General features: G+C 34.5%; 1 protein-coding gene across 1 annotated transcript in view; it reads left to right on the top strand.

The window, feature by feature from the left end:
- The window catches only part of ADGRG6 (adhesion G protein-coupled receptor G6), a 260695-nt gene that overhangs the window by 1347 nt on the left and 242037 nt on the right, over nt 1–17311 (top strand). Inside the window, exon 2 of the mRNA XM_053711820.1 lies at nt 15543–15654. Within this exon, the coding sequence (XP_053567795.1) occupies nt 15635–15654 (20 nt within the window). The 5' untranslated portion in view covers nt 15543–15634. The remainder of the gene's footprint in view (nt 1–15542; nt 15655–17311) is intronic.

Genomic DNA, 17311 nt, shown 5'->3' with positions numbered 1-17311 from the left:
ACATGCAGTGGCTTGTGCACAGTGGATTTATAATCTTGTTTTGCACTTGATGAGACAGGAAATTAAGTTCCAACTTTTCTGTAAAATGTGCCAAATAGCCACAGTGGTTTTTGAAAACTTTAAATCGTCTATCATCTTAGTGGCTGGTGCAGGTAGGATCCAGATCAAATATTGACATTTTTTTCCTCTAGTCTAGTTAAAAATTATTCTTGGAAAATGTAGAAGGAGGCTTGTCCTATGTATTTTAAGATCCCTTGTGGTTTGCTTAATAAATAATAGTGCAGAAAAACAGAAATCTTTAGGAAAATTCAGTATATACATTTTTCTAAATGTTAATAAATAAAACTTTAAATATAACAACATTCTTTCATACCTACTCAGTATACAGCCAGTAGCTTTAGAATATGTTTATAACTTCTGCATCCTTATGTTGAAATGCCAGTGCTTACTTAAATGGATATTATGTAAGAGTTGTTTTAATGTAAGGCAGTTGATGACTGTATGCATATTACTTCCTTTATGAATAACAGCTAACAGTAATTATTTAATTAAGGAAATGTAGGGTTAATATTTTGTGTTAAAGATTTATCCCAAATAACATGACATGCCAACACGATCAATTAAAAATATGTTTATTTTGCTAGATGATTTGAGAGAACACACACACCACCACACCACACAAATCATAGTATGAGAGTGACTTTAAGGAGTGTGCTTATGTGAACTTTTCAGGTTGATTTAAACTTTTCTTTTTCATGTTACATTATATGTGGAATGTAATGTTTTTCATGTAAGACATTAAAGTCAGAGTTATTCAAAGTCCTAAGGGTATTAATATAGTGATCAGTGTTTAATCTCCTTCCCCCCCCCCCCCTCAAGGATCTCCATTCCACTTTACTCTTCTGCCTTTTCACAATAAGCAACACATAATGATCCACTTGTTTGCAGTTGGCACAATTTCATCCCGTCTATGACTGTGTGGATTCAGTGTGTAAGTTACTAGGTCATTGACAGTATGTGGGTTTGTGGCACTTGTGCAGCTATCAACTAGATGGAATATCTGGATGTAGATGTATTCATTTTATTTAATAAATGTTTTAAAACTTTGTTCACTTTCCCTATACTTGGCGTTTAATTATTGGTTTGCTGCACCCAACAATAACTTTATTTTAAGCCTATTAATCATGACTAATTAGTTTACTGTCCAGCGTAGTTTTCAGTGTTTTATTCATTATGTCTGTTCATTAGATTATTATTTTTTGTTGACTTATTCTCAGGTGATATGATTAGTTCTGTCTGTCTGTCTTGATTATTTCTCTGTTTCTCTGTCTCTCTCTGCATCTCTCTCTATATAAATTTCCTCCCCATTCATATTGAAACAATTCTCTTTAAAAAATATCATTATTTTTACTTGGTCTAAAATGTTGGTTACTGTAATACCAAAAAACATTTTCCATATACAATATATTTCTGGCAATCTAAAATATGAATCTGTGTTTCTATTCTTTATTTTCATATATAGCCAAATTACAAATAAATAATTTGTTTGAAAATCATAATTCTTGAGAGAAAATATTCTAGATGGTTTTAAATAAATATTTTTTGTATTCATTTATAGTGGAGTTACAATATTGCATGATTTAACAAATGTAATTTTACAATTTCATATTTTGAGTGAAGTATCTTTTAACATAAAATATATCATTAATTTGCAACAAAAATCTGTTAAAATAATACTTTATGCCTCATTCAGTAAAGTCATGTCTGATTGTAATGTGTTTCAGATTGCTCAGTTGTGAAAAAAAATATCACAATTTCTACTAACTGAAAAAATGTGTTATTCTTCATAAACAAACTTATAATTAGCAATCATTTAACAATATAATTAAAACTGATCTATATATTTACAGAACCCAGTAACCTATATTAGGGAAACACACAATATACCAGTTATAGAAAAGAGCAGTCATATGTTTGTTGAGAAAGGGGGTATTAATTGTGTGGCACACTCAGCTTAGACTTCCTTATTTAAAGCATACGACTGAAATGATACTATAAGATATATTTGTACTGTTCTCTTTTTGGTGTAGAAACAGAACAAATACTAAATTACCAGACCCCATTGCATGCAGCTCTGATGTTGAAATATCACATACCCAGATCAGACCTTAGTTCAGACCCAAATTTTATTTTGCTGGATACATTGTTGTAATTTAGTTTGATCTAGTTAAACAAAATAAATATCATTCAAAAAAATCACGTGAATGACCCAAATTTTTCTGGCTGCAACATTTTTGTGATGGCTTCTATAGTTTGAATTTGTCAAGCCTCGGATTAGACTTTTGATTTATTTTTTTTGGAGATCTAAAAGGCTAAGTATTTATTACAATTACATCATGTTGTGGTTGCTATTTATTTGTTCATTTACAGTGAATGCAAATACAGGTAGAGAACCACATTTTTCAGTAGTCTGTAGATAAACCAACACAGTTTTAAGTGATGTCATTTGTGAAAACCACAAATAATTTTGATACACAAATATCTGTTTTAATATTGAGAAAGTCTTCTTTATAGACATACAAACTGGGGGTATAACTTTGCCAATTTAGAGTTCAATGGCTGCAGTTAAAGTTGCCAGGCACAACATAATTCTAACTGCAGTTCTATAAAGACAAACCATTAATAACTGGAACTATGAACATTCTACATTAGATGACATTTTATATGGAATCTCCCTTCAAAAAAGTACATATAGTATCATTTCTTATATTACTCATATTTGGTTACTGGAAATAATTATTTGAAAGTCCTGGCATTTTGAAAGTTTCTCTATCTACAAACAGTCAACATTAAAAAAAAGTAGACCAAACTAAATTAAAATGACCTGGACTGATATGGACCAATTTGAAACTGACCCTAAATAAAAATAACCAGGACTAAACTGGACCAACTTGAAACCGACCCTATGTAAACCAGCCTACTTGTATTTGGTTCTCGTTGGGTGTGGAGCATTTGTCTGATTTCCACCATCTTGAAACAGTCTTTAGAATATTCAGTTTTTTAAACTTCTATGTAAAGGGACATTATACACTAATTTTTTCTTTGCATAAATGTTTTGTAGATGATCTATTTATATAGCCCATAAAGTTTTTTTTTTTTTAAATGTATAGTTTTGCTTATTTTTAAATAACATTGCTCTGATTTTCAGACTCCTAACCAAGCCCCAAATTTTTAGGAGAATACCGTTAGATACCTACTCCAGCTTACTCCTGTTTGTGTAAAGGGTCTTTTCATATGCAAAAGAAGGGGGGGGGGGAGTGTCTTATTTCCTACTTGCAGTGGGCTTTCCACCTACCTTTTCAACAGAGCTAAACTGAGAGCTTCTAAGTAAGTTTTTAAACAGTTTTATACTGGATTTTTATATCAGTATCTGTGCATCTTATTCTTTATAGTAGTGTCTATTACATGCAGTTATATGAAAATGGATGTATACTGTCCCTTTAATTTTAGTTGACACACAACTGAAATTGACAGAACAGTTCCAAATCTGCTCTAAATAGCAAATTAGATAATGCCAATACTGCTTTAAAGCATCCAATTTAACTATATATTAAGTTGACATAATTTGTCTACCCTAGTTACAAGGCAAATTTATTTTAATTTACACACATATTTGTTCATTGTCAACACCAATAAAGCTTGTTGTGGACTTGAGACTAAAGTTTGAAAGTTGTTCTATCAAACGTTAACAGTTTGAACTCTCCAATTTAAAGAGTTCAAAGAAGTTGAATTTCGCTAGTTGGTCTCACCAAAGTTGATGCTTTTTAAATGTCCGATTTGCTATATTTGTATAAGTAATCTTCTATCAAAACTGGGTTGGACCACCTTATGAGTTAGTTATAACAGGTAACCTTGCAATAGAGAAGCTTCCAGTGAATTTGAAGTTGGTATCCAGTTTTGTCACAACTTTGGACCTTTGTGAATTGAACCACTTATTTTGAAATAATGCAATTTGAATTTCACACACACCTTTCACATTAGCTCCACCTGGTGGTGATAGCATGCTATTAATCATGTTCAAGATAGGAATACGTGCACATGAATCCTGTTGCCATATGCTCAACCAGTAGCCTGAACAGTAACATTTATCAGAACCAGCAACAACTTCACCAAAATAACTTGTATTGCACAAATGCATTTACACAAACTTGAAATCCAATACCAGGCACTTTATATTTAACATTTGTGTACCTTATAGATACACTGAATTCAAACATTAACTTTTATACAGCAATTCAGGGGTGTATTTGTCCTAGGCAAACAAGGCACTTGCCTAGGGCAGAATTTTATTTTTTTTTGGGGGGGGGGGGGGGTTAGCACTACACTACACCCACACCTACAATTGCTCTGCACTACACACTAAAAAAATCCTAAAACCTGGGGGGGGCAGCATAGTCTTGAGTGCCTAGAGCAGCACAAAACCTAATTTAATTTTTTTTTACTTCTATTATCATTTTTTCTTTGTCCTCTTGGTATCTTTTGTTAAAAAGCAGAAACATAAGATTAGGAGCCGGACCTTTTCTGGAGCACTATATAGCAGCCGTTTTGCAAGAATTGTATCCATCTATTTCCTGCCATGAAGTACTCCAGATTCCTACCTAGGTATCTCTTCAACACAGCATATCATGGGAACTAAGCAAATTTGATAATAGAAGTAAATAAGAATTTTAAAAATGGTCTGCTCTGTCTGAATCACAAAAGAAATGTTTTGCTTTAATTTGTCCCTATGCCTTTGGACATTTTTATTAAATATATTATTTCTGTGTTAACAGCCATACCTTTTATTTGCTTCTAAATATTAATCTGCTTGCGCCTATGTATAAGGAAGCTGTTCATCACTTTGTCTAGAGTTTCCTCTGGGTTTGCTTACAAGGCTTTTAGCGGACAGACTTAGAACAGGATCCTCTTCTGGAGCTGGCAAATGTTTCAGTTTTCAAATGCAAAAACCAAACAAGCTAATAAAAATATTGCACCATAATAATAGCTGGATTGTAAATTATATGTTAAAGTTAATGTATCACATCTCTACATTCCAGGAACTTGCAAGTCGATCTGTTTTGCAAGTCCCTAGAGAGCACTAGTTTTCTGTATCCAAATATTTTTTTCCGTGCCTTAAAGGGACAGTCAACACCAGAATTTTTGTTGTTTTGAAGGATAGATAATCCCTTTATTACCCATTCCCCAGTTTAGCATAACCAACACAGTTATAATAATGCACATTTTACCGCTGTAATTATCTTGTATTTAAAGGGACAGTCAACACCAGAATTTTTGTTGTTTAAAAAGAAAGATAATCCCTTTATTACCCATTCCCCAGTTTTGCATAACCAACAGAGTTATAATAATATACTTTTTACCTCTGTGATTATCTTGTATGTAAGCCTCTGCTGACTGCCCCCTTATTTCAGTTCTTTTGACAGACATGCAGTTTAGCCAATCAGTGCTCAGCCCTAAGTCACTTTACGTGCGTGAGCTCAATGTTATCTATATGAAACATGTGAACTAATGCCCTCTAGTGGTCAAAATGTATTCAGATTAGAGGCAGTCTTCAAGGTCTAAAAAATTAGCATATGAACCTCCTAGGTTTAGCTTTCAACTAAGAATACCAAGAGAACAAAGCAAAATTGGTGATAAAAGTAAATTGGGAAGTTGTTTAAAATTACATGCCCTATCTGAATCATGAAAGTTTTTTTTGGACTTGACTCTCCCTTTAAGAGCAAGAAATGCTTTTTTTTGTACAACTCATGACAATAATGAGTAAGAATGTCTTGTGTTGGTAAACAGATATGATGCAATGCAGAGATGGCTTAGTGCGTCTGGTGGTTGATTACAATACCTTTAATACCTGTTAAAACCTTTTAAAGGGATATGAAACCCAAAGTTTCCTTTTGTGATTCAGACAGAGCATACATTAAAAAAAAAGTTTCCAATTTAATTCTATCATCACATTTGCTTTGCTCCCATGGTATTCTTTGTTGAAGAGATACGTAGGTGTCTGGAGCACTAAATGACAGGAAATAGTGCTGCCATTTAGGGCTTTTGCAAATGGATAACATTCTTGCAAAACTGCTGCCATATAAAGTTCCAGACATGTGCACACTCCTGACCTTGGGTCTCTGCTTTTCAACAAAAGATACCAAGAGAATGAAGACAATTTGATAAAAAGACTAAATTTGAAACTTGTTTAAAATGGCATGATTTATCTGTATCATAAAATAAAAGAAATGGGGCATCATGTCCATTTAAAGGGACACTAAACCCAAAAATTTTCTTTCGTGATTCAGAAAGAGAATTCAATTTTAAACAACTTTACAATTTACTTCTATTATCTAATATGCTTTATTTTTTAGATATCCTTTGTTAAAAAAATAGCAATGCACATGGGTGAGCCAATAACACGAGGCATCTATGTGCAGGCACCAATCAGCAGCTACTGAGCCTATCTAGATATGCTATTCAGCAAAGAATATCAAGAGAATGAAGCAAAATAGATAATAGAAGTAAATTAGAAAGTTGTTTAAAATGGCATGCTCTATCTAAATCACGAAAGAAAAAATGTGGGTTTAATGTCCCTTTAAGTATGAATTTTATCAAAGTAAGCTTAGGCTTTCAATATCATTATACTGTTTTTGCAAAAATGCTTCTAGTCAGATTTGGTTTGTAGGTCTGTTTAATAAAGTTATATGATTTTTGGTGCTTAGAAAATAAAAGGAATTTAGCCAATATATGTGTATATATATTTACTGATAGTGAGGTTAAACCTATGGACTTGTGTGATTTAAGAACACATAGTTTGTAAGTATCGCATAGTATATACTAAGCAGCACAATATGTGCTATTAAAGGAATCTTAAAAATGTATTCTATAGATTAGACTGCAGAAATCACTGGTCATAATTCTATAACAGCCTCTCTCCAGTTCTTATGTTATTTTATTCACCAACGCGCTTATGAAACCTATATTCTATTAGATGTTTTGCAAGTTGGCTGGCTACCCACAAATAACTAACATGCAAGTGACTTATAATAATTATTTTATATATATATAAATACACAGACATGTCTATGTATGTACAGTATATATAGGTTAGAGCCCTTTTTTGTCAAACACCAGTCCACTCAAAATTAAATATAGAAAAACATCACATTTTTTGCTTGTTCGATGGAATTTCTTACTTGTCCAGGACTAGTGGACATTTTAGTGTTGACAGGATATGCCCCATAATCTTTTGGTGTAAAGACTCTTTTAGTGTGTTCATAAAAGTCCTCATTATACACTGAGTTCAACTGGAGTTTACAATGTAATTTAAATTATAACCATACACTATAGAGGATTCTGAAGTTGATGTTTTTGTGATTACATCATATGTCAATAAGCCATTTGAATGATGTCATCATTATGTCACTTTTCTTTAATTATATTGTAAAAGTCAACAATTAATACAATGGGAAAAAGCTTTGTAAATTTTGAAAAATAAGTTATCTTAAATATACATAACCAAGGAGTTGTGACCATTTTTGAGCTTATAAAATTAAGAATAAATGAGAAATCAAGTATAAAATGAAGAGTGATGCCATTATCATACTTCACAACATTTCCTTGAAGTTTTCTGTGACTGGATGTGAGGGGAACTTGTAGGCAGAGCTATGACAGGAGGAGCAGGGGCATGGGTTTGCCATGGACAGAATTGGGTGGAGTTGGCAGGTTATGGGCAAAGCCAGGGCAGTCCCTGCTTTGACCTGGATAGTTGGCTGCTCTGTGTTCTTAGATGGCTGCTCAGTTTTTACAAAGGTAGTTTTTTTGTTAGAATGTTAGAGTATATTTATTTTTCAATAATGTCCTATGCTAACTGTATATTTACTTTGTAACTACGGAGCCATAACCTATTGCAGCTCCTTAGTTGAATAAAGCCAGTGAGCCCATTATAAGTGTCATATGAGTGTAACGGCCAATCCCTGTCCAGCTTATTAGATGCAATTTAATTTTTAGCTATGTTTATAAACAAATAGTTTACAAGGGATATTAGTAAAAAAATAATGTTGAGTTAAACCATTTATTTTTGCAGTAGCAAACACCATATCTCCCAACATTTCCTGTGGACATTGTTCCCTCTGGGATTTAGCGCACAGAGCCTCAACAGGAGGAGAGGAACTGCCATTGTGCAGTGTACAGAGAAAGGAGTGTTCTTGTTGGGGCTGGTTAGAATTGGGCATTCATTGGTGGAGCGGCGGCAGTCCCTAGAAAAGGGGACATTTGCCCTGGTAGAGTAAGCTCCAGAAGGGACGAGGGCATAACTCCCAACTCTTGACAGTTGCGCAAGATCCAAGATTGATGGGAGGTATGGAACACCCCTTTAAGAAATTTTAAGAAATTTGCAAGTATGTGCATATAAATCCAACCTATGTAAATCTATGTAAATATTATATACAACTATCCAACATTTTAAAAAATGAATGTCATTTACACACTAGAAAGAAACTGAAGGGAACAAATAAGAAAAGATATATATATATATATATATATATATATATATATATATATATATATATATATGTGTGTGTGTGTGTGACGGGTAAAGTCAGAAATCCGGTTAATCCTGACATTATCCAAGCTTCTGTGGGTAAAGCCCGATGTAATGTAATTCTCCCATCTACACTATTTTTTTTTTGCCTCAGTCTAAGGGGTTCAAGGAAGGCGCCCCGCCAATGCTCTGGCATCCACCCCAAGTGAACCTTCACCCCCCTTGAACCCCCCAGGCAGAGGCAAAAAGATGAACATGGGGGGATTACAGTGCATTGTATATTTGTTTGATGCAGTGACTCGATACACTCTGAGAAGATTTATCATGTTACATCAGGCTTTACCAGCAGCTGCTTGGGTAATGTCAGGTTTACTCGGGTGATGCTAGGATTACCCATTTTCTTACTTTACCCGCAACATATATATATATATATATATATATATATATATATATATATATGTCCATTTGTCTAGCTATCTTTCTATTGATACGTAATATACATATAGCTATAATGTAAGTTTGAATGAAGTTTCTGTTTAAATTAAAATTTTCAAAGTTGCATAACTTTGAAACAAAAAACTGTAATTGTGCTGACATTTGGCAGTTTTGTAGCTATTTCATGGCTGAGATATAAAATGGCAATGGTCCATTTTCTCGCTCATAATATTCCTACAGAGAAAATGACAGAAGCTTCTTAACATCTGATTAATTTTTTAAATAGGCATTAAAACAATAATATATACAGTACATCGCAGTTCCTTTCCTGAACATAAGCAAGTAAAAAAGACGTGTGCTGATATCCCAATGTATGGAGCGTATTGTAAGGAAGACAGCGATCAGTTTCCTACCACGGTGTGAAATTACTGTAAACATTGTCAAGCAAAACAAAGGATATGGGTTTATTTCTTATGCTGAGAATTTTGTTTAACGGTTAAACACAATGTGAGTTTCCTAACATATAGTGTGTCAGCCCATTGATATAGATTCAAAACCGTTTCCCTGGTGGTTCTTAAATAGATATTGAAGGGATATAAAACAAAAACTTGTTATTTCATCATTTAGATTGACCTAACAATTTTAAACAAGTTTCCATTTTACTACTGGGAGCTAGCTGGTGATTGGTGGTTGCACATGCCTTTTGTCATTAGCTCACACAATGTGGTCAGCTAGCTCCCAGTAGTGCATTACTGCTCCTTCAACAAAGGATACCAAGAGAAATAAACAAATTTGATTACTGTAGTAAATTGGAAGTTGTTTAAAGTGACATGAATCCCAAACCTTTTTCTTTCGTGGTTCAGATAAAGCAATCAATTTTAAATAACTTTGCAATTTACTTCTTTTATCAAATTTGCTTCATTCCCTTAGTACCTTTTGTTGAAGCAGCAGCAATGCACTACTGGGAGCTAGCTGAATTTTAAAATATTGATTTGCGGCCCTATATGTTACAAAGTTGGTCATTTCTGAAATAAACCATAAAATTAAAAATAAAAAACTTTCCAATTTACCCGTTATCAAATTTACCTCTTTTCTTTTTTGTTAAAACCTAACTCCATTCAATAAAAGCATACTAAGGTAGACTCAGGAGCGTGCTGTGTCTTAACTAGAGCACAGGTGACATTATCAGCTGATCAGTAACCATGGTTACTAACCTGTGCTCACCCATCAGATGATTATTTCACCTGTGCTCTAGTTAAGAAATAATGAAAATCTGGTTAGCGATACTTGAGTTGGGGTACACTGTTCTAGCTGATTCATGAAAGTTTAATTTGTATTTCCTGCTCCATTTAAAGGGTAAAGTAACCTTGTAGAATGTATAACATATTTGTTATAAATTGCTATTTCGTCTCCAAAATCCTTAAAAGTAACTACATGCTATTCCCGTATCATGTTGCTATTGTTGAAATGGTGCACATCATTTTTCCATTCTTCAAATGACACTCGTGTAATTTTTGAAATCTTTAAAGGTTATTCACTACTAGGTTTAGGGCACTGGTTTTCAAACCAGTCCTCAGACCTCCCCAACAGGCCAGATTTCACCTGTGGTCCAGTTCAGATAGCCTCAAAATTGGCCTGTTAGAAAGGTCTTGAGGACAGGTTTGAAAACCAGTGGTTTAGGGTCTAAGGCTTGGGCTGGATTTAGGTTTACGGTTTTAAGGTTCTGATTTAGATCCAAATAGAAATTGTCAGCGGTAATTCTAGTCCATAAAATGTGGAGTGCCAATTATTGACCACAAATTATAAATATCTATAAGAAAGGGGAACTAGTGACAACTGTATATTTTAATAGCTACATTTTTCTTTATTTTTCTTTTTTTAAAATGCCTCTTTTCACCCTTGTACATCTGTCCTTGCTCTGCGTAGAGAGATAGGCTTGTAAAAAGGAGTCTCCTGCTTGAAAATTAAGGATAGATGGCACCTCCGTGGTTTGGGGGGCACAGGGTGCATACCACCTTATCCAACACACCCTAAACCTGTCACTGAAACTTGTGCCCCCATATGTGAAAGGCAAAAATACATAATTTAAATTTCTAAAGGTAAAACCATCTTCACCTGGAGTAAGAGAAAAATGTCGCCACCTATCAGCAAGCGCTACCCAGGTTCTGAACAAAAGATGGGCCGTCTCGTAAGCTTACATGCCTGCTTTTTCAAATAAAGGTACCAAGAGAACAAATAAAAATTGAAAATAGGAGTAAACTAGAAAGTTGCTTAAAATTGCACTCTCTAGCCGAATCATGAAATAACAAATATGGGTTCAGTTTCCCTTTAAGGGCAACAACTTTGCCAGTAAATAGAGTTTAGTAATTTTGTTTTGCATTAATAGCATTTCTAAGTGTTCACCATGTTCAACATTACTTTAATGCTTGTTAATTTTGAGAAGCACAAAACATGAAATACTATTTAAAAAAAAAAAAAAAAATCCATGAATTATTTTCGTCTTGCATAACACGCACAGCTGTCAGTCTGGTTGGCACCGACAGAGCCTGCGGATGTATGATTTCTTTCATGGATGACTTGAATTTTTGGTCTTGCCACATATGTGAATAGCAAGTACTGTTTGCTGTCACAGAATCTATTATCTCTTGCGTCACAAGAGTTAGTGCCAACCATAGGACAGAGAGACACATTAGCTTCTTAATCTTCTGTGGCATTTGACAGCACTGTTCTGCTTACAAAGAAAAGTCCTTTGAAGAAAGCTGTATTTCATGTTACCGAGGTATAATGTGATACAGTGTAAAATGGCAGAGTAAAACTTTACATATTTCATACCCTATAATGTCCATATCCAAAATAAGCAAAAAGAATGTCCAAATTCCAATTAGGCTGTGGAAAGACAGGACTTTCCAAATTTTTCAAATGAGGGCCACTTTGGGTTTTTTTTTTTTACTGCCTGTCATGTGGTCAAATTTAAGAGTTCTTATCTAAACAAAATTATTTACGGGTTTATAGACAAAACAAACAATTAAGGTACAATGAAACACACGCAATGTCTAAACAAAAACGTATCAATTTACCTAGGTATGTTTTTCAAGAAAGGAAACAAAGAGAACTAAGTACATTTGATAATAGAAGTAAATTGGGACATTTAAAAAATGTATCAAAATCATGAAATTAATATTTAGTGTTTCATGTCACTTTAAATGACCACTTAATACAGTCGAATTGCCTAACCAACAAGTACATAATAAAAGTAAAATGCAATAACACTTGAAATGAGCTGTAGTTTTTTTTCTGACACATTTAAAAATGTACTTTAATTTGCCGCCCTCCTGTATCATGTGATAGCCACCAGCGAATAGCAGACTCGTATACGTATACACCGGGAACTCTTGCACATGCTCAGTAGGAGCTGGTGTCTCAAAAAGTGTGCATATAAAAAAACAATTTGATTATGCAAGTAAGTTGAAAAGTCCTTTAAAGTTTCACACTCTGAATTCTGAAAGTTTAATTTTGGCTTTAGTGTCCTACAGAAAAGATAGAAATAAACCAGTTATAGTGAAAAGGAACATTCTTTGTGCTGCAGATGTGAATATATAGGGAAATTTGATGGATGGATAAGTTGGGGATTGATAAAATAACTGAATTTGTTTACTGTCAGCACCCATATGTATTGTAGTCAGTGTGTTTTGATATCTGGATTTGCAAGTTACCATATCAAGAGCATGCAGCTTTAAATCATAAAGCCAGCTGGATTTTACAAGTAGATCTGGGCATTCGTTAGCTGTCGAATGCAGAAGTAGGTGGTCACTCTTGGACTTTGGCTATTTGCGGTGTTTGTGCTTATGCTTTTGAAAGATCACCAGCCTAAGATCTGAATCTGCACCAATCTTAGTGTGGTGATCTTTCACAAGAATCAATCCAGCACCGTAAATAGCTGAAGTTCACAAGTGGCCACCTAATTCTCCATTCGATAGCTAACGAAGCTGCCGAATGCCTGTGTCTATTTAAATATTAGTGTTTTGTGAATAGATGATTTTCTCCAAGTCAGCAATCTCATCGGACTTTAAAGGGACATTAAAATGGCAGATAGGCAGAAGTATTCAAATATAAGATTAGCTTGGGAATATTATACAAATGCTTTTTGTTTAATTACCATAATGATTTAAATATTGAAAAAATAAGTGTAACATTTTAACATAATGGTCCCCGCCATGTTGTAACCTAGATTTTCTTCTCTGTTGAAGCCAATTGAAGACAGCTATACATGAGTCATCAGAGTGTGCAACTAATCACTTTACAGAATATAGCCGTGTTAAGTCTGGAATCTGCACTTCCGCTTCTAACATGAATTGGAAAGGCCACAATTTTCAGAATTAAATGACAGAAATAATTTACGAAAAACATAATTTAACAATTAATATTTCGATTAAGATTTTGAATGTCCAGTCGGTCAAAAGTCGAACTTTTGTGAATAGAGCTTTTTATTTCCCTTTAATTATAGAATCGTCTTAACAGTTTAGAGGACTGTTTTTTTTATTTATTATTATTGTTATTTTTAATTACTACATCAGTTTAGTATAAATAGCTAAACAAGAGCAAGGTAGACTGAGTGTTTAACTTCTTTACTATACCCCTACATAGATAACTGAATATCATGTTTGAAGAATGTGTGAATAATAATATATGTTTGACTTATTTTTTGTGTTTTTTTTCGTGTGTTTTTGCAATACCCTTAAAGAGATATAAAACAGTATGTTTCATCGTTGTAATAAAAAATGCACTATGCAGTATGTTATACTTAATAGAAATCATTGCAATATGTATTATTCACCATTTTAAAATGAGTATACATTTCTTTATATTTGTAACTTTAAATGTACAGGGTCCATTACTTAATGTCACAGACCCCCAAGGGGGCTGTGATCTCTACAAAAAGGCAAAGGAAGTAGCTTTTCTTTTGGTTGCTAGGAGACACCTGCACTAGCTCCTCTCAACCTCTTGCCTATACTCATTTGCACAAAATAATGCGGAGACTACTCCGAGAATGTCTAATGTCTCATTTTGTATGAAAACAAGTAAGTTGTTTGCTGTTTTTAACACAACCTGAACTTTTATGTTTATTTTGACTTAACATATTTTGTTTCTAAAGGAGCCCTCTTTCATATAGTATTGTCAAATTCTAGAATGGCACTTTCTTTGATATTCTGTGATAACACAGACATTTCCTATGATGGCAGACATTAGCTATGTTTTCTTTAGAAGCACTAACATCAGCCTCATTGTCAAAGCTGTGACATATGGAATCATTTGAGCAGAACTGCTTTTTCAAGATGTATGGATACAAACCTTGTTCTTAAAGTATTCATCAGTTTCTAGTATTCTTCTGACAACCTAGTAAATGGCAGTTTTCTCACAACAGATTGTAGCTTGAGGTTTTTTTTTGGCAATTAAGTATAATGATAAAGAACAGAACTCAGTACTTGAAAAATGTGAATGTATATTTCATGAATCACACAAAAACATAGAATCACAATGATACAAGTCTTACCACTTATGACCATTACTATTGTGTCAGAAAACTGGCTTTTTCCCAGCGTGGCCGGACTGTTATGTGACAGCCACTTGTGTTTCGGCCAAGTGTCCGGCCACGCTGGGAAATAGCCAGTTTTCTGACACAATAGTAATGGTCATAAGTGGTAAGACTTGTATAGATAAATCAATAGATGCAAAAGATACATTTGATAGATACGATAGATAGATTTGATAGATAAATAGATAGATTTGATAGATAGATAGATAGTTTCCCAGACAGAGAATTACAAAACGTGCGGTCTGGGACCCATGGTAAGGTTCCCAGAGGCAGTTGCGGCGCCCAAGGCTCTGATTAGAACAGAGCACTCTGGAACGTATCTGCCCTCGGCCGAAATCGGAACATTCTTTAGCTTTCTGTCTGTCAGCCAAATGTCTGTCGGCCAAATGTCCGTCTTCCAAATGTCCTTCTGCCAAATGTCTTTCTGCATTTTGTCAGAGCACCATTTCCCAGTGACAAGTGTCAATCAAATATAGAAGCATTTTCATTTATTTATTCATGTATTTTTTAACAATCTGAGGTAAAATAAAGTGTGTCTGAAAACTAAACTCAATAATCCAATAATTTCACATTGCTTCATAAGATTTCTATATTATAAAAGCATAATTAGAAATAACACACACATTCATGTTAAATTTGTACAAAAAGAATTTGAAAGTGACATTATTATAGCATGATACAATATCAACATTAATGGGACATTAAAGTGGTATGTAACAGTACTCACTTAGTAACCCCCCCCCCAAAAAAAAAACAACAACATTAAATCAAAATAAAGTTTTAAAAAGACAAATTGTTTTAAAAACAGCAAACAACTTACTTGTTTGATTGCAAAATGAGCACTTATACATTCTCAGTGTAGCCACTGCCTTTAGTGAGATAACGGAGCTACCATTATAAAAGTAAACTTCTACTGTCACATAACTTTTGCAGCAAAATTCCTCTACTGAGCATGGGCAGGAAACTGACTGGAGCAATTCCTTTGCCTTCTGTATAGATCACAGCCCCCTTGTGGACCAGAAGTAATGGACCCTATACAAATGAGGTAAAAATAAAATAAAGAAAAGGTAAAATCATTTAAAATTATGACTAATACATATTGCAATGATTTCTATTAAAGGACCAGTCAAAACATTAGATCTGCATAAACAACAAATGCAAGATAACAAGACAATGCAATAGTACTTAGTCTGAACTTCAAATGAGTAGTAGATTTTTTTATAACAATTTTCAAAAGTTTTGTATACCGACACAAAAAGTGTAAATATAAAAGACTGTGCACATTTTTTTTAATGGAAGTAAATTGGAAAGTTGTTTAAAATTACATGCTGTATCTGAATCATGAAAATTTAATTTAACGAGTGTCCCTTTAAGTATAACCCACTGCTTACAACAATGATACATACTATTTTCTTTCAAAAGAAATTCTAGTAAAAAAATGACATGCTGTTTTTTTGTTAAAACATGTAAGTTTTGTACTACTCACATTGGTATTATATGTGTTTTGTAACAATTGCACATTTATTAACGAAACACAGATTTTTGTCTAGTTTTGATGAGAAAAATATCCGAAAGAATGCAGCACAAAATTGAAAGAAAACGAATAATGCGCAATTCAGCAGTATTCAATAATTTCCTTTAAATAGTTAAAAAATACTTACCTACGCGCACGGGTGCCGAATATTCAAAATACGAAGTATCTTGAATTTTCAGAACAAAAGATTCGGCCAAACTGAAAATTTCAATCGCGCACATGTCTAGTTGTGGGACTTGGTTTACTGTTTGTTTCCTTTTTTGGACCGGCTGTTCTCTGCAGCTTTTAAGCAGACTTTGGGCACAATTTATTATCATTGCCGGTGCCACTTGCGGTGTTGCATTGCACTGCAAATGTTAACATTGCACAAGAGGTTTTTTGTGCAAAGCCGCCCCCTACTCCTGTGCAGCCAGTTGCACAAGAGCAGGACATGTCAATCACCCAGAATGAGCAAGTGATGGGGTGATTTCGCAACCTCTCTGCATAGCCTCAAAAGCTGCAAATGCAGCTTCCTAAATCCACCCTTTTGTGCGGGTTAAATGCATAAAGTTTCATAGCAAGTAGTGCCAACAATTACATGCAAATAAGAGCATGCCATTTTTTTTACTGCAATATCCCTTTAAAGTGATGGTAAATCCAAGCGTATAAAAAACGCTTCACTATCTATGCATCAAGTATATCGCAAACTCAGCGCGGCCCACGGCACAGCGTTCTACTTTAATGAGGTGACGTTTCTACCTCTAAACTAATAGCTGTGCGTGTCAACTGACATCCTAGCACAGCTAGAGGAGGAAACGTCACCTCATTGGAGAAGGGCGCTGTGCCGCGGGCGGCCGGAGGCTCTAAATTAGCGATATGCTTGCTGCACAGATAGGGGGAGTTTAAGAGGTCAATTTATTAACCTCTTCGGCAGGATTTCGCCTGCCTATGACTGCAGGTTCTCACAAGAGAACCTGCACACCATATTTAGCAAGCAGCGGTCATCAGACTGCTGCTTCCCTACCCTTTCGACACCTCTTAGGTGGCGTATGTCAATCTCCCCGGTCTCATCCGACCAGGGAGATTAACAGCTCCTGCCTGCGCATGATTGGCTGTGCGCGGCAGGGGGCGGGATTGCGAATTCAGCCCGCCAGAGGCGAGCTGCGGCGGACAGGGGCGTGTATATGTG

The sequence above is a fragment of the Bombina bombina genome, chromosome 4, assembly GCF_027579735.1.
Source record: "Bombina bombina isolate aBomBom1 chromosome 4, aBomBom1.pri, whole genome shotgun sequence".
In the NCBI taxonomy this organism is placed as follows: Eukaryota; Metazoa; Chordata; class Amphibia; order Anura; family Bombinatoridae; genus Bombina; species Bombina bombina.
This window is presented reverse-complemented; position numbering and strand designations above follow the sequence as displayed.